The 26218-nt window shown below is 46.0% G+C and overlaps 1 protein-coding gene across 1 annotated transcript in view; it reads left to right on the forward strand.

Moving 5' to 3' along the window:
* ABCC5 (ATP binding cassette subfamily C member 5) overlaps positions 1 to 26218 on the forward strand; it is a 608550-nt gene that overhangs the window by 348859 nt on the left and 233473 nt on the right. Inside the window, exon 21 of the mRNA XM_044061975.1 lies at positions 24757 to 24910. Within this exon, the coding sequence (XP_043917910.1) occupies positions 24757 to 24910 (154 nt within the window). The remainder of the gene's footprint in view (positions 1 to 24756; positions 24911 to 26218) is intronic.

Raw genomic sequence — 26218 nt, forward strand, 5'->3', positions numbered from 1 at the left:
TGACAACATGTATGAGTCATAAACGGCATGTACCTCGACAAACGTGAATGAATACATATGCTCTATGACTGTCAATGTGTTTGGTTAATAGAACCAATCGTCTAAATGTGTCCCACAGGGTGTTATGCAGTGTTCCTGATACAGTATTCATTCTCCCCCCATTAGTATGTGAGGTCTGCTAGTGATGGAAAGTGCATAATTTGCTGACCACCTTAGGTAGATGATAGCATAATACCCGTATGCCTTTGAGGGACACACCCATCTGGGCAGTTGTGTCCTGCAAAATGAATGTTATGGCACATGGCCTGTGATTTCGGAAAGGAGGCCATATATTGTGTGTAGTGGTGTCAGAATTTAATTTGTTGTATCAGAAACAGCTACATGTAATAGGAAACAGTATTAGCAATTATAATACTACAAGAATAACCTTAACGTATGCAAACCGTGGAAGTAGTCAGTTTACAACTGGCTGTGGGTATGTGTTGCCTTGACACATGTGATAGCTCTACATATAGGATCTATAGGGCCGCCACCATTCTGAATGGCCAAAGTGGGACCTGATCTATAGAAATGTCAGACGAACCAGGGCAGAACATACCTACAGCCATGCATAGTACAGCAATATACATATCAGCACAAATCAAAGCGTAGTCTAGCAGCTGTAAAGTTGCTTATGCTACTACATATAACATATCAACGTGTCAGGTATAAAAAGACCTGTAACAAGCAACCACTACAGACACGTAGAATATGAGAATGTCCCCTAATTAGGACAGTTGCAATGGCTAGAGTATCATCACATCAGCTGCATTAACAAAATCATATTCACATGTCAACATTGCAGAGTATCGGTTCCCATGTATCAGGCAGATGGGAGCAGATCTTATGAGGAACACGCATATAATATGATTACGTCAGGCCGCCGAGTCCGTACAGTACAGTACAGTAGAACGCCTGCCGTCGCCAAATGGTTAGACATACCTGATACTGTAGTCATGTAGTCTGATGTAATACGCATCACAAGGGATCGCACACACCCAGCATGAGTGACAAATGTAAGCAGAAATGTTGGTGAGCGAGTGGCTGTAAGCGTGTTTGTCTACCAGTATGCCAGTAGTGCACTGTCAAAGAAATGTGGAGTCTAAATGGGTAAAAGGTGCTGTAACCAGAGGTCAGCAGTGCTTAACACTGTGCAAACCCACGCACAACTGCTCCCACCTGCTGGAATGTGCTTTACCCAGTCCGTATCCAAAGGCGTCGGTCTGTCCACAAACAAAGAACCTCCCTATTCACGTGTTGGTAGCAGTACCCTGCGCACATAGCTCATGTGAATTAACAACAGACCATGGCATATGTACAGACAATAGACCACACACACACCATGCAGCGCAGTCATCCAACCATATAGCAATGTACTGGCAGATATGTCCAGACCACTGGTGTATGCATGCCTGGCTGTCCTGTGTTTCACTGTGTGAACATGCCCAGTATGACTGTTACACATGTTGTGGACCGACATTACCGTCATACCATCATGTGTGTGAGCATGCCAAGTATGGACAACTGTATCGCATGTGTCACATGTCCAGATAGTCAGTACTGTGTTGCCGACCCCTCCATTCTGCACAGACAGGTGTCATGCTGTGTCTGCAGGGTAGCTAATGGTCATGTGGCATTGACAGTTGCTACATGTCTGCATAGTGTGGGGAGACATCCAACCGCATTCACAGTCCTACACAACACCGTGGATGGTGCACATGACTCACACATGTGTAGGTTGGACGGGGGCACAGCTAACAGTTGTACACATCTGCCGCTACTGTACTGGTATGCCAGGTACTCCATGTCAGTGTGTGGACCTACCTAAATTGCTGGTTGGAGGGATACCAGTGTATGTCAGATCCCAGCATTAAATACCACCACAGTGGTGTTGGATGTCCTAGCTTTCACAACCTACATCAAATTGCCTGGCCTGCTGTAGTCTGTGTGTGTCTTTGGGGGTTGGGGTCATTCATTGGGCATATCCATAGGCCATTGTATATCATTTGTCTGTATTGGTCCACACCTATCCAGCTGCATGGAATGTGTGTGGGCTGTACGGACACACATGATGTTCAGCCCATAATCTGCAGTGGGTTAGGACACCCTGTGTACTACTGGCCACCATTGTGACCCCCGTATGTGTTACAGATGTCATGCTGCCACTATGGACGTGTACTGTCTGCTGCCCTAACAGTCGGCCACCAAAGTCTCTTGTATGCTCACATACATACCATAGCAATGGGTAAATACACATTCTAATACAACTGCCAATTTTAGGTCGATAGACATACCCTGGGGGTGTTCTGGACCTGAGGACAGTGCTGGAGGTATGCCTATGTTGAATGCACACAGTGCATCTCCTATACATGGCCGAGCACAGGTAGTGTCATGTTTGGCATCCATTGTACTGTGTGGGTCAGAGAGGGGAAATCTGTGGGAACCTACTGTGTCAGTGCATATGCCTTGTGTTGCCTCTTTGCCAAGGGCAGGTCATACTGTGCACAGCCTTTCGCCGACTGGGCCCTGCTCAGGTAGTTCCTTCGCCAGGTCACACTGTGCCTGTACAGGCATTGGCAGTGGTGTTGGGCCATGTGGCCCTGCCCCATGCTGTTCCTGCTGCAACTGTTACTGCAGGATCAGAATGTGTAGCATAGCAAATACCATAACAAATTGTGTGCATGTAGCTAGTGAATACTGCAGGGCTCCACCAGATGTGTCCGGATACCAGAACCGTGAACTGAGCATCCCAAACACATGCTCAATTATATGTCTTGCCTGTGCATCCGCCTCATTATGGTGTGAGTGTTCAAGTGTGTGTGCATTGCTGATGGGTGTCATCAGCCACGGCACCAGTGGTTACCCAGCATCCCCCACTAGGACACTGTAGGGGATGTCCATATTGGCAAAGGTGTGGTACAGCTGTGTCAGAAGCCATATATCAGAATCATCATAGCTTCCAGGGCAGACAGCACACACATTCAGTCTAATGCCGTGGCCATTGCATATGGCCTAGCTGTTGGAGGGTATGCCCCTGAAGTGACTGTAGGCCCTACCCCGCTCACCGGGTGGTGCTTTGATGTGTATGTGTGTGCAGGCTATAGCACCCAGTACCCCACGGTAGTCATCCATGTGGTTGAAGAGATGCATATTGCTGGTCTACTAATCATGTGTGTTGAAGACATGTACGTGCTCATTAGCATGTATTGACATGGCATCTGTGAACTGGTGCAATACTCTGGATGCAGATGCCTGTGAGATCCCCATGATATCCCCAGCTGTGCTGTGTGAGGTACCTGTGGCTAGTATACCTAGGCCAACACATACCGTGGTATCCACTGTGATGGGTTTCCCTCGGCCTGTTTGATGTGTCAGGTGTGGCAGGCACAGGTCAACAAGCCGCTGTAGGAGGTCTCTGTCCACCCCATAGTGCTCCACCATCCCCAGCTCATGTAGCCCCTGGTAAGTCACCCTGGGTCTATAAAGTCTTATGTCACCCCAGTAAGGTATGTTCGGCAGCATACACATCCTCACTGCCCTCAGCCTCCTGCACATGTTGGTCCATGTTGCCTGCTGCAGCCCTTCTCATTTGGTTGGACTCTGTCATGAAATGTCCCCGCAGGTATACACCGGTGGTGTAGAGTGCGGAAGAAACCTGTGTGTATGCTGCTTGCTCACATTACCGTACTGTTCAGGTGTGGGCTGGTCATGTCATCTGCTGATTGTAGTGATCATCACCTGTTTGTGCAGCCTATACACCCTGACCACCCCACCACTGCTGTTGTCCCTCCCAATGTCACCAGGCAGGTATAGGCACACCCCTAGCTTAGGCGTGCTAAGGCAGAAGTACTCCCAAGGCACAGTTCTGCAATGTACGTACAGTATGCCTGACCCCCCTCCCATGCTGTCAACTATATTCGAGCCCTGCACCCGGCTAACTACACACATACACTCCAGGTATCTGCATCATGCCCTGGGGATAAATGGGATACACTATTGTCAACCTCATCTGCATAGTATAGTCTTCTAATGAATAGTTATATGACCCATACCGAACTTCCAGATTAATAACCACTGCTTAGTGTTGCTCAGATCCGTACATAACTGGTAACAGGTGCCTTACTATTACCATATTCAATGTCCCATGGTCTTCCTAGCAACAAAATGACCGGTGTCTACACAACTACAACCCGGGACCCTGCACACAACAGACAATGTGCATTACCACTACGCCATGGCAGATATACATACATCCCAGGTTATCACGTACAGATCATCTGGCACAAACATTCAATAGTGCTGATGTCCTCAGACATATATGTTTATATCTATGTCTATCTCTCTATATCTACATATATCATATATATTATTTGTATACATATATACATAGATATACATACACACATATACATGTACACACATATGTAGATATTGCATTTATACCACAACAGCGGACCACATGACAGCAAAGCATTAGACAGGCATGAAAAGGGAACTACATGTGCCACCTGCATCATGTAGTGTTGTTACTATCAAGGCATGTGTGTTCTGTTGGGTCACATGGGTCAGACTGTATTAAGGGTAAGAGTAGGGCTGCTGACATTTACTCACCGGACCTATTGGTGAATGTATGTGTTGACAGCCCAGTGTCTTGGCAGAATATGTGGGCTGTGGACACTATATAGGTCAGCAACAAAACACACTGACTACATCCTGCAGCTAGCCACCCACAGATACCAACACATAGGGTATAACTGCCAAACACACATACCTGCCATGCCTTGGAATTGAGCACCGACCTGTCTAGTCTGCCACACTACAGCATTACACAGTAACAGAATGTGCTACCGAGATTACTGGAACACAGCAATCCCAGAGGCATACTTCTAGGTGGATGACATCATCAGCAAAGGCAAAGATGCCTATAGGGAATGTATGGAGAGTGAGCCATCTGAAAGCATTACTCTGTCCCCAGGCAGCTGGAAACACACACACACACACACACACACACACACACACACACACACACACACACACACACACACACACACACACACTTGGCAGGGCTGGGAGTCGAACATACACCTAATTACCTTTTCACACTACAGCATTACGCAGTTACAGAATGCACTACCAAGATTACTGGAACACAGCCCTCCCAGAGGCATACTTCTAGGTGGATGACATCATCAGCAAAGGCAAAGACGCCAATAGGGAATGTATGGAGAGTGAGCCATCTAAAAGCATTACACTGTCCCTAGGCAACTGGAGACACATACACACTTGGCAGGGCTGGGAGTTGAACATACACCTAACTACCTTATCACACTACAGCATTACACAGTTACGGAACGTGCTACCAAGATTACTGGAACACAGCACTCCCAGAGGCATACTTCTAGGTGGATGACATCATCAGCAAAGGCAAAGATGCCGATAGGGAATGTATGGAGAGTGAGCCATCTAAAAGCATTACTCTGTTCCCAGGCAGCTGGAAACACACACACACTTGGCAGGGCTGGGAGTCGAACATACACCTAACTACCTTATCACACTACAGCATTACGCAGTTACAGAACGAGCTACCGAGATTACTGGAACACTGCACTCCCAGAGGCATACTTCTAGGTGGATGATATCATCAGCAAAGGCAAAGACGCCGATAGGGAATGTATGGAGAGGGAGCAGTGTAAAAGCATATTACTGTCCCAAGGTAGACGTAGACAAACACATGGCAGTGGTGTGAGCGTGACAACTGCCTATTTACGGAACACTATTACAACACTACACTGATACGAGATGTGCCACAGACAGTACACCCTTCAAGACAGTCCCAGTGTGTTCAATGTAGGAATCCATCCTGACGTGGGGTATGGACATCTGTTGCCTGGATGACCACTATCGCTATACAGGATTTCAATGGTCATGCCCATACACAGAGGCACATAACCGACACAAGGTGTCACTGGGCATGCTCACACACTTAGTAGCACACGTCCGTTTGGAATGTACTGTGTGTCCATCTACACAACGGCGTACTGGGCATGCTCACACACTTAGTAGTAGCGAAGGGCTGTCTTGTATGCTCATGGATTCTAAACACGGAAGGACACAGTGTGTCGATAGTTAACATTGTTAACACGAACGCTGCACTACATATATCTGACACCGGTCGTCAGTGCTAACTGTATAGCGTTCATGATCACAGCTGACAATCCAGATCCAACAATGGGGAATACAGACATATCTGCAGTGAGGAACACCTGGCATATGGCACAGTTGTGCACAATAGCACTACCACCGTATACCTCAGATACAGACATGTGGGCCATAAGACCATGACGGACCACTCCAGGTGATACTGTCCCCACGTACATGAAGGCCACTCACATGTACTGACCAGTACACACTCAAGAGCCATCACAGATGTCTCAGGTGCAGATCACAGTGGTAAATGCTGCATTCTGCTATGTAGCCTTCAGACATCACCATGTCCTTGGACCAGCAACACAAATCCATACATTACTACAACACCATGTTACTCATGACCAGTGGACTGTACATAGGTCTACAGCAACTGTGCAGACTACACATGTACTGACAGGGTTCCATCATGTGGTATGCAATGCAATGATACCACAGTTCATAACCAGGTCGGCTCTACACATAACATGGGCCCTGGGTCTTACACAGCTGTAACAGATGACTGTCGCTGTACACCAAAAAACACTCATGTTTGTATATGACATACATGTAATCACAGTGGCTATGTACATGGCCCACACACACACACAACGCATATGTACATAGCATAGCTTTTGCTGTCCTCCGTGCAGACAAGTGGCTACAGCAATCACACGCATGCACATGGAAGGTAGGTCCATGGCTGTTGCATGCTGACAGTACATAAGGTAGCAATGTTGACTGAGGTAACATTCTCTCTGTACTAGTTACCCATGACAACCAACATATCATGCAACAGTCCATGTGTCATGTATGTCATCACACATGTCCACCAATTGCAATGCATGCAAACATGGCTACATGACAGGAATGTAGGACCAACACACATGTACATGTAGTGGTGTGCATGCAGCTACCATGCATGTGCAGTAGCTGATGTATGTTATTTATCTGTGTCTAACTACAACATGCAGTTGCAATGCAGCCCCATCATTGACACCTGTATATGGAGAAATATGGACAGTACTGTAGGATGTACATCAGGTATGGATGGATGTGTGTACATAAAGTGGTGGTCCACCTTTACAGATGGATGTTTGCTGAAGACAGCTCACAGGTGTGTCACAAGCCATCCTACCATTACATGTGCAAACAGAACACTATGTTACGGTTACTTGAAGGTGAAGACATACAACCTACACAGCAGTCAGGGTGTTACTGAACTGTACATCACTTGACACCTGTAACACTTACATCCTCCCGTGTGCATATAGCAGCACAAGTGCTGAAGGTAGCGTTGGTACACATAATGCGGCCAATACAGCTGCATGTCTGTCAGACGTATCATCATATAGCAGGTGTATGATTCACAGTACTGCGATGTGTGTTTGCTTGTGTGACCATATATGCCACGTATGGTGGGGAATACATCCCAATTGTTACACACTCCTGTACACTGTTGTAGAGATCTGTACATACTGCAGTGTAGAAAGCAAGACGTAGGCAGGGGTGGTGTGTGTATCACACACATGTCAGCTATCTGTATGTGAATGACGTTTGTGGACTCCACAGTGTGTGTGTGTGTGTATGTATGTATGTATGTATGGCTGTCTGGTGCATGGAGTGAGGGTGTATGCTACCATACAGAACAGACAGGATCCCTAACCCCTCATGGTGATGCAGTCTACTACCCTGTTGATGCCATCGGTCTCAGCCTTACTGGCTACCTGTACACGTTCATTCTCTGTGTCGTGGCATGTGGGTGCACAGTACTGTGAAGGTGATTACCACATAGGCAGGGGTCCTCACCTTAACACTATTGAGTGTGCGTTCTCATCCTGTAATGTGACAGTGTATTACTGCTACACAGTGAGGCCTCATGCTATCAACTGGCCTCTAACGTTGACATCAGCCAGACCGCTGTGTAAACCCCCTGCACCATGTCACCATACCTGTGATGTGACCCGATATGGATGTCAAGTCTCTAGCCACTGTAGCCTATTAAACAGCTCACATACTTCTGGATCAGTAGATGTGTGGACATCTGTGGAATGGTAGCCTTTCTAACAGTGAGGTTGAGGCTATGTATAGCATGCTGGTATTGCCATACATGCCTCTGAGTACTCCACAGTTACACATGGGAAACTGCAAACACTGCTACTTATTGGCACATGCAAGTAGACCTTAAGGAGGGAAGCAGGGCATCATTACCAACATGCTGTTACTGTTGTTACCAAGACACATACTGTGAACATACACCAATGCACTCTAGCTACAAACACTGTAACGTAATGGCACATGCAATTAGACCTTAAGGAGGGAAGCAGGGCATAATAACCAACATGCTGTTACTGTTGTTATCAAGACACATACTGTGAACATATAACAATGCATTCTAAACATGTACTACATGGTATGTCTGGTGTGTGTCAACAGTACACAACAACTGTAATATACACTTCTCACTATTCTGTTCACCCTGTGCATCAGACCATATGAACATGCCCCTGCACCGATGGTGTGGATGACAGGGATGCGGCACAGGCATCATCATATGCACAGGGTGATAATGTTTGCCAGGGGCATAGGCTGCACCAGTGGAGGACATCATGTGTGTGGGTTAGGGCCGGTGATCTGATTGGACATGTGTGGTCATTATGCATGTGGGTGTTGCGGTGCCCTACAGATGTTTCTGCTGTGTGCGTGTATGTGTGCACACAGTTCTGCCATGTGTCTGGCCTACACAGGGGTATTATTGACAGCTCCAGATTGTACAGACCAGGATGTACAGCTTACTGTGTCCAGCCACGGCCACATGACCTGTGCCTGCCAGGGGTTGCACGGGCACTACCAGGCAGAGGTACAGATTGGCTACTGTCCAATGACACATGTCCACTGGAACTGTGTCCCCACTGGGAACTTCCAGGGCCATGTCCACATGGCCTGCTGTGTCCTGGTGTGGACAGCGCAGCACCGACTGCACTGCTACTGCTACCAGCACTGTGGGAGTGGGCATGTGAGGTGGCTCATTCACGTTGACCTGCACCAGGTGGTGTAGCTGGCCTACGTCCACGTGGCCTATGCCTCACTCCTACCAGATGTTCCAGCACAGACAGCTCACACTCACGGATTGCCATGCCACGGTCAAGGATTCCAACCATGTCACCCAATCGCCTGTCCAGAACATCAGCAATCTGCTGTTGAGCATTTGCCAATGCCTGGATGTTGTTGTTTAAAGAATGGATAGCAGCCCTCTGAAGCCTCTGCCCTTCTCTGTTCTGCTGTTCAGCATGTGCCTGTGCCACCATTACAGTCTGGAACATGCGTCTGGTGACACCGGCTGCTGCGCACTGTCCTGCAGGTGCATGTCTGCCAGAGGTCCTCCTATGAGCAGCACTGGCCACATGCCTATGTGGCACATCTGCAGTCATTACACTGACACCATGGTGTGGAGACACACCTTCTGTAGCCACCACACTTTCCTGTTCCAAGCTAACACACGCTGACTGTCCTTCCTCTATGGCCACTGGTGATGGGGTATATGTTGGCATGAGAACTGTGTGCGGGGAAGAGGAAGACATAGCTGGGATGGCAACCATTGGCACAGATTCAGCCCCTGACAACCCTGCCTGTACCTCATGCATATGTTCATCACTGCTAGTATCTGTGGGGACACTAACATCAGATGGACCGCAGGAGGGTAACGCACCTACATCACCTGTGAATGCAAAGAAAGACTCTACATTACAATAGACACACAGACACACAGACACATCATGCATGTGATTTGACAGACGGCATGCAGCATGCATGTGATACAGCAGACGGCATGCAGCTCAGACATTAATAGTGGTAGTTAGCATATCTCCCTGGGTTGCACACAACAGCAAGCAGGTGTCATATCAGAAGCCATGCAGTTCACACAATCATCAGACATTAATAGTGGTAGTTAGCATACCTCCCTGGGTTGCACACAACAGCAAGCAGGTGTCATATCAGAAGCCATGCAGTTCACACAATCATGGTAGTAAGCATGCATCCCTGTGATACACCATGTGGACCAGCACAGGTTAACAGTACACATGGCTAATGTGACCTTGACATTGACATGTAGTATGACATGTAATCTGCTGACGTGTGCATTGACATGCATATATGTCTGACACAATGGTGTCCTGACACATGTACAGTGGTGTAATGGGTATCACATTGCAGTGTTGTCTGTATGCCCTACAGTTAGAAAGCACTTTTAGCAGATGTGCATGAGCATTGAAGGGTAGTATGAGGCATCTACATTGCTATACAGTGTGTAATACACACACAATGCATAGCCATGACTGCATGCATACACATTACATAACTACTGTGGATTGTGACCCACATCGCTGAGGTGTATACACACTAAACCATGCTGTGTCATGTGACAGGTCACTGGAAGACCTATGGATGACACCCCTGCACAACTACTAAAATGTCTTAGCTGCCTGGCAACCGTGTCCACACATGGCAGACTTGTCAATACACCATGTCCCACATGACATTTATGTACCACACACACAAGGTGCATGGCTGACAGTGATGTCCAACAGCAGCAAGGGGAATGTACGGTATCTGTGGCCTGATGTGGTGTCTATGTCTTTGGAAGCTGTACAGGTGACTACTGTCATGCTATGACACAGTCATGATGTTCAACACATCTTATATGGTCGAATTAAGTGACACCTCCACAAGCTGTGCACAGGCTTTTAGGATGTCCAGTGTTCCACATCAACTGTATAAACATTCAACAAAGGCTATAGTTGGACCATGTGTGGACAATGTGCAACAAGGTGTATACACATCACATCTACTGTGTGGCTACATGTCTCTGGCCATCCTCCATGGCCATGTGTGAACATGTGTTGGCCAAATGTTTGTGATGGCTGTCTATCTCACATGTCTGTGTTGTCCCATATGACATACACCCATAGATGTCAGATATGTCACTGTCCACAGGGTTATGCAGACAAAGGGTTGTATGTTTGGTATGTATTATGGGATAGTGAGACAATATTGCAGCCGGAACACTACATGTCTGGGACTTGTCAGATGGCACATCACAATGTGTGCACCCATTGCAGGGGCATATTACACAATGGTGAATCCTGTGGGCTGCCCATATCCCAGCTCACTGTGTGGTACTGTTTGCGTACCACACATGTGTTGTTCCAATGTATAGTACATATGCCTACATTGAACAACACCTCTGCCATTGTATGCACAGTTGTCCACACATCTAGCAATGACAGATACTGTGGTTTCATGTCAGTGTTTCATTTAGTTTGTATATATTGCACATGGGTAGCCAGTGTGCTTGATGACAGATGTGACCTGTATATCATGACTGGACCATACATTATGTGTACATGTGTTAACTGGCCACATAGCAAATAGATATATGCATTAACATGCCTGATACTGATAACTGTCTCACCTGCAATGGACTGTTGTCTGTACGGCACGCCAGAGGTACCTGTATAGGAGTGACACAGCAGTTTGAACATTATCCATGACTGTATGACAGCTACAGGGTGCACTGTGCATGTTAACACATTTGCCTGTACAATAGCATATAGTATGCACATGTGTGCATACACAGGGTAGCATACTATAGTATGTGGCATGTGTGTAAACATACCTTGCATATGATGTTACATTGCATATTGTACAGTGACACATGCAACTAAATGGGATATAATAGTCATATGTGCAGTAGTGACTTACCAGGCAACTCCAGGCTCAGTGGTTGGGAGACACCCACCTCCACGATGGCAGCTAGTGTTTGTGGATGCTGTTCTGAGGGTGTCCCCAGGTTGGCCAGTAGCTCCTCGGTGGGTGTGAGTGGGGGCTAGGTTGGTGGCCCACCACCTGTTCCACCTTGTTCCCTGGTGATTGCATTGACACGCTGTTTCGCATGTCATATCAGGTCCGTGCAGTGTCTGCGCACCTGCTGGTAGGTGCGGTTATGGCCACCCACATCATTAACCCTCCTGCGTAGTTCCTGCCACAGGTCATCCCACTGCTGGGCATGCTGTGGCACATGGCTGAACAACACCTCATAGTTATCATGGAGGTACGGGATGAGGGCATCATCCTCCAGGCAGCTATATGCTGGCAGGCGTGAACGAGGCATTATCTGGAAGACATAATGATGGAGAAAGGTCACAGTATCACAGAGATGTACAGAGATACAGCTGCACATACATTTGTATTAAATCTAGTACATATGAACAGTTATCTTTGCAAATCGTCATGACACTGACACGACTGACATGTTTGTGTCACACACATGTAACACCCGTTGTGCATTAGATATCATCACCATATATGTGTGTCACCTCATTACATTGCTCATACTCGATGTGAATGCTGTCTTGATGTGGGCATGTCTGTTTGCCTGTACTGGTGTTCTTACCTATCAGCACATGCCTGGATGTGTCCACAGTAATGCTGTTGACCTTGATGCTGTGTATATGTCACATATCAACACATACACTGCCTTAACAGACATGAGCAATGACAATGCACACATGCGCATGGAAACCTTTACATGCATGTGTTTTGCCATATACATCTACACGGCACTGTACAGCTGTTCAACATCCTGCCACGTATCGCCTGTGTTGCACATGTGATACACATGGGACAATGGCTAGCCAGAGGTTATTTGCAGGGATGGTTATCAACTATAGCATGTACGGGCAAGGTTTTCTAGCTGTATCCATCAGCCATTTTGCCACCGCTAGGTGCATTAGTGCCACATTACTGATCCAGACAGTTAATGATACATCTACCATGCGGTCATCGCACCATGTATGACAGAGATGACATGTGCAGCTTTGATGGACAGGGTTGCATGGTATGGCAGGAGTATGTAACATGTATGGCACAGGGATCTGTCCACCATGTGGCGATCCTTGCAGTAGGATGGTGGCTGTCCATGACGTATGTCTTTCAGATCAGGATATGTACGTTTAGCATGTCCAACATCACAGTGTAGCATATGTCTTTATGTAAGGTAGCCAGCATACTGCATAGTGGAGGTGAGGATTGTGAAGGCTGGTATCGCCCATCCACGCATGGCCAATACCCATTAAAGGTAATATGTGATCCGATATTGGTCACCCGAGTGCTGAGTATGCCTGTCCAATGATCTCCATGCTCATGGATGGCACCCTGTCATGACATGGGTGCCTCGTATGACTACCTAATAGGCCTGGAGACGTCACCAGCTCAGGGAGGTGAACTGCACAGCACCATCCCTTACACACAGTGTCCATAATGTTGACCACTGCCTAGGTGGTAGTTAATGGGTACAGGGTTATTCACCTAGTGGTGACAATGCTATTATCAGCTGTCAGATTGTGTACATATGTCACGCACCTCACCCACAAAGCCCATTCTGTATGTTTTCCACAACACTGAGACAGCTATTGCTCCTAGGTCATGGCCATTCACATCCTTACATATGCAGATGCCTCCCATTTGTCTGTGTGGTATGGGCTACAATGAGGGGGGAGTACAAAACATTAACCCTGTTTTACTGTAGCTGCCACTGGTGTGATATGAACATGTCTCTCAGACACCTTTTATAGTGTTGCTTCTGTCAACAGGCCACTGGTAGAACACTCCTGTGACATATGAAGGTACATCTAGTATACTCAATGTAGCTGGAACACAGTATGGGTGAAGATGTCCTATGACCTGTCACAGGTATGCTATGCAGTGTGAAATCATCCGTACTGTCATCTACATCTGTACTGCTAGCATCTATGTTGATAAAGGTTCATAGACTTGCAGACCATACTCAGCAGGGTAATAGTGCAGTGCCTCCAATTATGACTGGCGTCTCTGCTTGTGGGTTGCAGTGGGTTTATATTATCCAACACCCTATCTGTATTGCATATTCATGCTCAGCACTTGTTCAGAACATGTAAGCACTTCATGAGCTTCTAATTAGTATAGCACCCATTCCAACTCATTTCTTACAAGTACACTGTCTGTCCTTACATTTCCAGCTTGCTTACAGTATAACAGCTGTTGTACACACATAACTCACATATCTTGTGAGACATGGTTGAATATACAGGCATGTCAAAAGTGTCACTTACCAGTGTTATTGCCTGTCAATATGATGAATATGGCAAACATGAGGCAATAGAGCAATTGTCTCATGTATACAGTCAATGCTCACCTCCCAACATATGACACTACAGCCTGTGGGAGATGCACATATGTAGCCATGCTGGGGTTAATGCTCTCACCAACCCAGACTGAACCTGACATTCATGTGGGGACATTTAACATTTCCAACACATCCCTCTCATCACATAGTCTCACTAGATCTCCACCACCACAGGCCACACATAGTATGACTACAACATTTGAAGAACCTCTCCATACTCTCTGTGTAGATGACAGAGGGAGCACCCATCACCAAACACAACACCAATAACTTATAGCCCACAGACTCATATGTGTCCATCAACTACAGCCAATAGGGTGTCATAACATACCCAACACACCGGTCATAGGTGACTCTGTGGGTGGTCACACTGATGTCCCACTCAGCAGGCTGTACAAGGCGATAGTCACTTACATCTAGCTGTCGGGTAACAGGATCTGCAACATAACCTATGCACCCATGCCACACCTCACCAGGTACGATTTGACTGTCATTCTCCATGTTAGTGTGACTGCCCTGAGATGTAACTTCCCAGACTACATGTGCAGGGACATGCAATAGCTCTCCGGTCTTGTAGCCCAGAGGGTATCGCCCAAGCCCTGAGAAGCATTCTGCATTCATCCAGACTGATACCACTGTACAACCACTGAATGTTTCACTTCAACAGTTGCCTATGCTTCTGCTGTCATTCCACAGGCATCCAGTATCTGTCTGCTTTGAATGACATGGTCAACAAAACACGATGCTTTGGCACAGATGACCTGCACCTGTCAGCCCTGGGAGTACAGATAACATGTAAGGCTCTTGCTGCTCCTATACGGCCTGTCTTGGACAGTTTCCAATAACATTCTCCACCAGAACAGGAACAGGCAAGCAAAACCTGGGGTACTGTTACTCAATGCTTGACATCTTCATCTCTAACGCACTCAGGCGAGGCACTCCTTATAATGGACCACTTCGATATCTCTGCAGTGACTGGGACCTGCCTCTAGGCTCCGGAGAGCACACCTGCACTGACGGGTTACACGCAGACCACACCTTTCAGTCATGTAACCAGGACCGGAACACTCTCGGCAGAGGTGTGTCCATATTTCACAAGGATGTACACACCTCCAGGCTGGTTCCTTAGCACAATGCATCAGAGGTGATCCACATGCAACTAACTGTGGCCAGAACTGCTATACTTGCTACAGATTCAACAGCATACCCCACGGTTACCGGCCCTCATTTCTTGGTGTACTGGACAGCAGGGTTCAGACAGGTACTACTGATGTGAGACTGACAATACCCCACACTTAACTGGGATACCTACTCATGTACTGACATATTAGGCCAACGCTTTCTGGGATTCATAACCTCCACTCGGCTGGGTCAACCCATACACACCACCACCAAGACCAACAATATCCTAGACATGGACATTACCAACATGTGACTGGTGTTCCACACCTGGAGTTATCCCCTCATTGGTAGTTTCCAAACATATGCTAATCACCCTTGTTATCCACATCCTGGCACCACACCCTTCACGGAATACACAGTACAAGATTTCTACAACGCCTACTTCAGACATCTTATGACAGCAGTAGTAAACGTCATGACACCCGTGCAGATGGACAATGCACTTACAAACGCTGAAACATACACCAGTGCACTTCATTAGCACTTACACGACTGCATGGATCATGCTATCCCACACAGAGCCATGGTGGTACCCACCACATAACAGACTCCACTCTGGGGGTCCAGTTCCATGGACATAATGTACAACAGAAGGTGGAGGCTGTTGTAAAGTGGAGTACAATCCCATGGGTGGGGTAGCTCACTGGTCAGCTTCAGTAGGAATCCAGGATCCCTTATCACATCCTCCAAAGCTAGCTACATAAACATTACTGTGACACATTCCAAGGACTATCACAAAGCATTATGGAGGTATGTCAGTACTCAATGGCAATACCCACATCTGCTCTGACATACGACGGTTAGGCAGGAACATTACAGACCGACTGCTATTGGCAGCATCCTGGTAGATAGGTTCAATGCTAACTTTACACCCTCTCACTCCCTACAGGGCCAAAATCCATACAGGAACAATGCAGAGTCCCTGCGGTCACAACTACGCAGTTCCAACCTGCACTCTCTAAGGCCTGGAACACAGACTCCATGTGACCGTCCAACATCTCAGGCTGTGATTTACACAAACCTCAGAACGACATGGCTCCCCACTTGGCCACCAGATTCAGTAATAGCCTTGTATCAGACATTGTGGCCCCTGAGTGGTGCACAGCAACAGTCATCACACTCCACACAGGTGGCACCACAATGTACCAGAGGGACTATTGCCCCATAGACCTGACTGGACTGTTCTGCAAGGCTATGGGGTACATCATCATGGAAGTCATTCACAGAGACATTGGTGGGCTCCAGACCTTTGATGCCACCCGGGTTGGATTTGTTAGGGCCAGACCATGGCTCCTACACCTGGTGGACTCCTTTGATACAGTTACCAGGGTAGTTGATGATGGTAAGGGGGTCCACACAGCCTACATTGTCCTCTCATTGACTTTAAGCACCGTTCTCCATTCTGGTATTGACAACATACACATCCACCTGCACACCGACCCCTACGTCTCGGGATGTTATGCAAAGTGGCTCACGGACAGGACCCACACAATGAGGGTAGCATACCGTGGTACCTACTGTAATTCAGTTACACTTGGCGTACCACAGTCCTCGGTCATAGGGCCCCTCATGTTCGGTATATGCTTCCCTGAGGTACAGGCTAGCACAGAGGGACTTTCCCTGAATAAGTTTCCAGACGACTGCAAACAAGGAGCCATGATTGATCCACCAGCTGATACAGACACCCTCCATAAGGGTGTCACTGTGATGGATACCTGATGATGATAACATGGCCTCAAGCTGCATGACACAAGGTGCATAGACATCCCCTTTGGATTACACCAATCACCCACTGACTATCACATAGGTGGTAGTCCCCTACATACATGTGACATTATATGGGATCTTAGTACACACGTATATAGCACCCACTCCTCTGATAACCATATTGCCAATGTGGCGTGGATATCCTTCTACGTGGCCACCCTTATCTGTAATGGGTTTGTAGCTGGAACAAAGGCACCCATTGTACCTTTATACTCCTGACGTATGACACACGTTCAAGGATACAACACCCCTTTTGGGGTGTACCTTACAGAACAGCCACAGATTTACATACCACAACATTAACACACCATGAGGATTATTGTCCTCCAAAGGATGACGTATGTGGCACAACTACGGACACCAAGACTGTACACATTTGCATACTGCATACTCAGGGGTGACCTCTGCTGAGCATACAGGGCCCATGTCCACAACAATATTGATGAATATACTCCACATAAGCAACATAAGCAAAAGCCACTGAGAGCAACATGCTCATGGATATGTGCACAAACGCAACGATGAGAGGGACGTGCTTGAGGGATACATTCCTGAACCAGACACTCACCATGCTTTGGAACATGATTCCTATGTACATCAAGCAGGGACACTCACTAGCACTCTTCATGAGATACCTCGATGGGTGGATGGGAGACACACATGTACACCAGGGATCACTGCAGTGGCTGTACTGTACACAGGTGCAGGTAACACATGGCTCTGCTGTTCACAGACAGGACACTACCCTAGGGAGGTGCCGCCGGTGAAAACACTGTTGTTGGGCTTACACATGGACTTGGCCGGACAGCATAGTACCTCACTATGAACCTGTGAAGCTATTACATGTCCTTTGTGCATGGATAATTGAGTAGCTCTTCCATTTCAATTAGCTATCATGCTGTTACACTGTCCCGTGACTACAAGCCATATGTATCCTGTTATTGTGTATTGTACATGCCAATAGACATACCTTTTGTTTGCATGGTATAACAGTTATGCTGTGTAAACTATCTGACATATCTACCTACAGTACTGTACATTACACATATTTTAAACATTATCCCATAATGCAAAGCATACTTGCACAGCAGGACCACCTTAGGCATGTTATTCTCATTATATGCCCATACACATGCCTACTGTGACAGTATATCAACATATACTATCCCCTGCTATGGCATGTACTTGTTGGACAAACTGTACCACTGACAGTGGGTGGTGTGGAATTGTTGTGTTTAAAGCCCTCATGTAGCATCCCTTGTGGTGTATGAGATGTTTACCTTATGGCCCACAGCAGGACACACAATTTCTACAAGTGTTATTATGCTCAACAAGACATCACTACATAATACCTTTTCCCACTTTATGCATTGTGTACACTTTAATTAATACAAAACAGGCTCTACATACTGAGTGTTCTACATACCCTGTTAGCGTTCTGAGTCTTCGTAAATATCTCCCTTACACCTTTACTGTTTAAATGGTTCTATGGTATGAGCATACGGTTTGAATGTATTGCAAGGCATCCTTATATACGTTGATACCTGTAACATGTGGTATCCTGCCTCCATTTGGTGTTCCTGAGTAAATTATTACATGCACATCAGCTGTGCAGCTACTCCATTCACCAATTATGTGGCAACAGTGGGGTATAATTGAATTCTCCACTTGGATGTTGCCCTTTTGCCCTACCTTTGGGGAGACGGCCTGTATGTGTTTTGTTGTGAGGAATTGCAACTGCTATCGGATATTTTGAATTCATGTCCCCCGTGGATTGTGTGTGACGGCTAGAGTATGTGGTTCTACATGTGAGTATACCTGTCATCTCAACAGTCTGATAAGGGACTACTGCAAACAAAACCTGTAACATCGCCGTCTGTTCTATTATACAACAGCTACGATTTCATATGGCGCCATTACAAATGTGTCTCTCACAAGGTATGTTAACGCTTCTGCAGATGTAATTGAGTGAGTGGATGTTTGTGATGTTATTACAGTCTGTATTGCAATTGTTTTGGGTGTGGGGAAGATGTAGGTGGGTGTACATAGCATATACAGGTTTGTGGGGACTGCATTTCTACATATTCCTTATATGTGTGTGGGCTCCTTCCCTAATTGAAGACCTATCATTTAGTAGACTGAAAGTATGGTTGTTACGGGCTTATACATTGAGCCATTGTTAATTGGTTTCTATATAGCATGCAGGTGATGTTGATACTTCAATACCACCGGAAATACATCGATATGTAAGGGAATGTTACGAAATGACAGCTGTCTCATGTATTTCTGTCACAGATATTTGCACTCATTGCAGTTGTATTGGTGACTGAACCTCTTTGGCATGGGTTGCCACCTTTTCAAATGGCCATAGTGGGACATTTGCAGGACACACATTGGTGTTTACAGGCCGACACATACCCACGGTCAGTACACAGGATAGAACATACTTTTATCCTGAATACATACTTATTCTTGTAGCACTTTAGCTACTTATCATGTTTCATGTAACATTTATGTATTTTAGATACAGGCATAACTATTTAATGCAGCTATTACATAATATATGGGACATAATTATGTCCTACAATCTCAGACATTTGCCCTTTTTAATATTTTTTGTCAGGAAACAACTGCCCAGGGTGGGGCTGTCCCTCTTAAAGTGGGACAGGTGGTAACCGTATGCTTACGGCCAGCTATGACCACACCTTCCATAATGATCTACCTCCGAGTTAGCACTAACAGACACACGATGCAAACACACATACACACATTACAGTCCCATCGAAATGCACACGGCACCCTCAGCACACACATACACAGACTACAGCAATCACAAACACAGTTGAACACAGTACCTACCTGGACTGCAGCACCGGCAGCGATAACTAAATGTCCCTTAACTTCGTGATAATATTACTCTCGGTTCTAGTGTTCCGGTACTGTGGTCTTTCAGTCTTTAAGCCTTGTGATTACGTGTGTCGGTATGTGACACATTCGATAGCTGGCAGTATCCTATTTATTTGTATCTCCATGGTTGTGTACATGTCGTTGACCTATCTATATATTTGCAGATATAGGTGAATACGTATATATCAACATATATCTCTCTATCACCCTTTCTATCCCTATTATATATATATATATATATATATATATAGAGAGAGAGAGAGAGAGTGAGTGCGGAGAACACACCTTTCGTTGTGTACATGTTGGTGTATACTGTTTCCTGGACTCCGCACGTTTGTGTTTTAACCTGTCACAATACACACCTGCCGTTGGTACATCTCGGGTAGCTTAGTGTTAGGTGATTGTGTACATGATTGCTTGTTCTACTCCTGGCAGTGGTCGTTTTACCCTTCAGAGCAGGCACTATTAGTACAGGGGTGAATAATGCTAGTTTCACTTGTTCTGGACATCGTTGACCGTAATCTGCGCGATATTCAGAAAAGCTTAGCCCTGTTTCGCGCATATCTGTATAGTCATGTTTAAACGACACTTACCAGCACTTGCCAATGCATAATCCCGCTGACATGTGCTAAACCTGATCTGATGACCTGCATCCAACATCCATTATTCATGCCTTCGGGATTACGTAACGTCCCTTGCAGGACGTGGGACCGGGAACATGCACAACAGTCAGTGCATTTACCACTTGGGCATCTGGGATTTGTACACGGGTTATGGTGTTTTGTATGTGGACTGTACTATGGCTGTTACTCCATACTGCAATCAAATGTGTAACTTAGTTAGTTTACATATGGATGAGACCTATTAATGGTATGTCCAAGTGATGTTTAATGGTTGTGCTCCAGCATTGGGAATGTATGTCACAGTGAGCCCCACACTGTAATGTGCTACACCTTCATACAACCATAGGTGGAGCATGCTGGGGTGACAGATACCTGTCATGGGTACTCCCCATGCTTTCCCACTACATCCCTGATTACATTATATGGAGCCCCTCATTAACACACCAGGGAAGCCATGCAGAGTGTGTGGGGAACAGTGATTACACACATGGATCCCGCAATTGGCTCTTCTCCACTGAGGGACAGTTGGTTAATCAATGTGGTGGCAACAGCAGACACTGTTTGCCTCGGTTGATGAATGGCCTCTGACAATTGGGCATGTACCTACTGATGTACCTAGGAACCTATACATACAGTATCAACATATGCTGTTAGGTGAGTGTACTGTTCAGGTGTTGACATTCCTTGTTCCAATAGCTGTTGTGTGTGCAATCTTTGAGGGCTGCCTATGTAGGATTCACACAGTAGGCCACCTATATATTACAATTTACAGGTGGTCGTTTGTGTGTGCCATCCAGTTTACTGTGTGTGCAGGTGGAGAGGTGTGTCAGTCCATAGGGGCCTACACTGTCAGTGTATGTGCTATATGTTCCCTCTTTGCCAAGGCGTGGGCATATTGGGCATGCCTCCGTCTGCCTACTGGGGCTGGCACAGGGTGTTCGTGGTCTGAATCCCTCTGTGCCTGTGATGGCATTGGCAATTGCGGTGGGCTGTGAGGGCCTTCACCATTATGTCCCTGCTGCAGCTGTTTCCACAGGATCATATTATGTAGCATGGCACATACTATGAAGATGTGGGCACACGTGCCTGGAGAGTACTGCAAGGCTCCACCAGATATGTCCAAGCAATGGAACCGTGATTTCAGCATCCCAAACACACGCTTTATGATGATTCTGGTTTGTGCATGTGCCTCATTATGGCGTTCTTGCATGGGTGTGTGTGCATTTCTGATGGGAGTCATCATCCACGGCTCCAGTGCATAGCCAGCATCCCCCACAAGGTGGCCATGTGGGATGTCCCCTCTGAAAAATACCTGATACAGCTGTGAGGCATGCCAGATGTGGGAGTCATGGTTGCTTCCAAGGCTGCCAACACACACATCTATAATAATGCCCTGGGCATTGCATACGACCTGGCAGTGGATGGAGTGGTATCCCTTGTGGTTTATGTAGCGCCTACCATGTTCACCGGGTGGTGACTTGATATGTATGTGCGTGCAGTCTATTGCACCCAGTACCTCTGGGTAGTGTGCCACATGGTGGAAGAGATGCATATTGCTGGCCAACTCCTCCTGAGTTCGGGGGAAGTATATATATGCTCATTGGCATGTGGTAACATGGCATCCAGGAACTGGTGTAGTACCCTGGATGCTGATGCCTGTGAGATCCCCATTATATCTCCATTTGGCCTTTGAAAGGTACCTGTGGCTAGTATTTGCAAGCTTACACATACCTTCCTGTCCACTGGGATAGGTTCCCCTCTGTTGTTTCTGGATCTCAGGCATGGCTGGCACAGCTCAACTATTTGCTGTAAGATGTCCCTGTCCACCCTGTAATGCTCTACTATCTCCAGATCATGTAGCCCCTGGTAGGTTACCCTTGGTATGAACACTCTTCTCCTCCTCCGGAGCCTGTGGTGGTTGTCAGCATCATCCTCCACAACACCTTCAGTCTCTAACACATGGTGATGAATCACAGCTATGGCAGCTCCCAACATGTACATTGTAAAAGTTCCCCGTCTGTTTACACCGATGGTGCAGTGTTTGGGAATACACAGGTGTGTGTGAGGTGCCTTCACACTTTATACTATTGTGCTGTGAACACTGATGATGTCATAGGGTGTGTATGTACCATCGGAGCTACAGGGTATCTTATGTGTTTTGCCACAGGTACTGCTATTGTGGTGCCTTTGGTGTTGAATTACATTTGGCAGCTGTGGATTACCTCTTGCTCTTCCCTTAACATTTCTTAACATTTCCCCTCCCATTTTCTGGCATGCATCCAGCAGCCTACTTTCATTTGTACTTTCCAAAACCTGGCTTACCTTACGAAATGTGTTCTATGGCCGATCTACTGCAGGTTTGCTTTGCTCTGCTATGACAGTTCTCTTTTCTTTGCAATCCGACACCTCCCCTATCCTGTTCTGCAGGTTGCTGTGAGCAGACTTGTTAGCTGCCGTCGATTGCCCACTGTGAGTTAATAGGTGTTAATTGCTCAGTTGTACTCCAATTACTCTACTGCGGCATTTCCTTATTTTCTTCCCCTAACCTTCCTATTTGAGCTATGGTGCATGGCGCGTGCGTCCCCTTACCGGGTTTTGGGCACATTTTCATCCTCATACACATGCGCTTTCGGGCATCATATGTGCTCTCAGCTAAACGATGCTATACCTACATCCCCACCCCTATCCTGCGGCTTTGCTTAGTAACAGGCAGGCCGGATTTGCATTGCTCCAATGTGCTTACAGCTACGGTGGCACACCCCACTGCTAATGTCATGTATACCACCAAACCATTCCTCGGTGTTGTAGTGCTGCACCGTATGGTACATCCTTAGTCTGGCGGGACATTTGCGATTCACTATTACTTGCCTCATTTGCATAATATTGACTACTAATTCATAGTTACCGTGCCGAACACTGTCACAGACCCTTAGCAACCCTTGAAGCTTGGTTGTGGTGTACCATGCATACCATTGAGTATTATGGTGAAATCATGATTTGTATTACATTGCGATTTTATGACATTTGTGTATATTTTCCTTGTGTTCCCATTTGCGCACACATGCCCTGCGGTTGTACTTTGCGTTACTGTGGACATGACATTAAATGTTGTTTTTTAGGTGTTGTGCATCTTTTCTTATGCCATTGGCTGTATATTTAGCCATTGGCATATGTTAACTTTGTAATACGTGAGTCTGGTCCGCTTTCATAGCTCCGATGTTTTGTTTGGAAAAACATAAACCGTTTTTTTTTTGGTTTACATTTCTGTGGGCTCACGCTACACCTGCACCACTTCATGAATCGCTATGTACCTTCATTTGCATGGTGCAGTACCGCACATGGGGTGATTAGCATACCTGAGCCGAGGGCTGCGCACATCTGGCGTACGCTGGTAGTGCACGTGGAATTGGATCGTACCTGAATCGCTCGGTGGCCATATTTGGCATTATACCGCCTATGCTATGCCTGCGCCTGGAGCAAGCTTCATGAATCCCGGGGACAGTGTGCAAAGCCTCACAAACAGGAAATTATGCAGTGTAGGAAGGAACAGAAACCAGTAATCTCCATGCTAGCAGAAAACAACTTAGGCATTGTTTGACCTAACAGGCGAAGTTGAAGGTATGCTAAGAACTGTCCCTACCAAGGCACACTGGTACCATGTGCTGTGTGTTACATTTATGTTGCATGTTTTTAAGGCTCTAGGAAAAAAAAGAGTTAAATAACATTGTTTTCTTTCTAGGAAATTAACTATTTTTCAGTAGAACTAAAACAATTATTGATGTTCAGTGAAACACACTACTTATATTACTTTTATGTTTCCTTCTTAACTAGTGGATGTGCATCTGGCTCACCAACTCGAATTGCTTATACAAAACATCACCATGATCATATTCTGCCTGGTTGTTATTAGTGCAGTGTTCCCATGGTTCCTTTTATCTGTTTTGCCACTGTCTCTTCTATTCTGTGCTGTGAACAGGACTACCAGGTAAAGGATAAGATCTGAGTATACTGTGTAAATGTTTATCACCTGTAAAAGGATTTAACACCTATAAAAAGGTGTTGCATATGAATGTGTATCTGTACATCTAAAGCATACTTAAGAATCCAGCATGTCATATTTACTTTATGGACCACTTGTTAGGTGAAGTTGAAGTGGCAGGCCTCTGGGCCTCATGTGAGAAACACCACTTGAAAGTATTTCCAGCTTGTTAATCAAATTAATAAATATATTCTAGGGAGGGAGGTGCTATAAGGTATTATACCACTAAAAGACAGACAATTTACAGATGGCTTGATTACAAAAAGGATAAAGGTAAATCATGATTGCACAAAACACCTCAATTATACAACGACCCCCCCCATTAAATATTCAAAAATGTGCACGATGATTGGTCAGCATGCACATTGTAAATCAGAGTTATAGTAATGGAAAAAGGTCCGTCGCCGACTTTTTCCATTACTATAACTCTTTTTTTTACAGCAACGGAGAACGCAAGATCTCCGTTGCTTCACACTGTCTCGCTATGTTAAACTCATTTAACATAGCGAAACAGTTTTTAAAAAGCAACGGAGATCTTGCTTTCTCCGTTGCTTTTTTCAAAACTGTCTCGCGAGACAGTTTTAAAAAAGCAACAGATATTCTCCGTTGCTTTTTTTAAAGCTGTCTCGCTATGTTAAACTCATTTAACATAGCAAAACAGTTTTTAAAAAGCAACAGAGATCTTGTTTTCTCCGTTGCTTTTGCCCACAGCTCTGATGTACTGCGTAGGCATGCGCATGCGCAGTACATCATAACTGCCGCAGAATACCAGACAGCTGCGGAAATGCAGCAAGGAGGCATTATACAATGCCATTATTTAAGAAAAGTTATTTTTTTTTCTTAAATAATGTCATTGTATAATAGCAATAACCCACTTATGGGTGTGGGTAATGCTGGATTTACCCACAGTTGGCTTTGTTTGGCCACTCAGGCTTCGCCCTAGTGACCAAACCACACCAACCGTGGGTAAATCCAGCATTACCCACACCCAGGCGTGGGTTATTGCTATAATATTATATGTCTTCAAGGCTTCTATTACTTGGAGAACTGGATTTCTGTTAAGAAACATTAGGTCTACAAGTTGCTGGTTCAGCTGCAATATAGATATTTGGAAGATCTGGAAGAACCTGCTCATCTCAGGTAAGAACCTCTCTGGCACCCCCTTTTCTCAAGTTTGATATTTTATGATACTGGGTAAGTGAGTATATAAGCATATTGATTTAGACAGTTACAGGGCTGCCTTGAGACTGCCCT

This window comes from Protopterus annectens, chromosome 1.part0 (genome assembly GCF_019279795.1).
Source record: "Protopterus annectens isolate FY-2018-M chromosome 1.part0, PAN1.0, whole genome shotgun sequence".
NCBI lineage: Eukaryota > Metazoa > Chordata > Ceratodontiformes > Protopteridae > Protopterus > Protopterus annectens.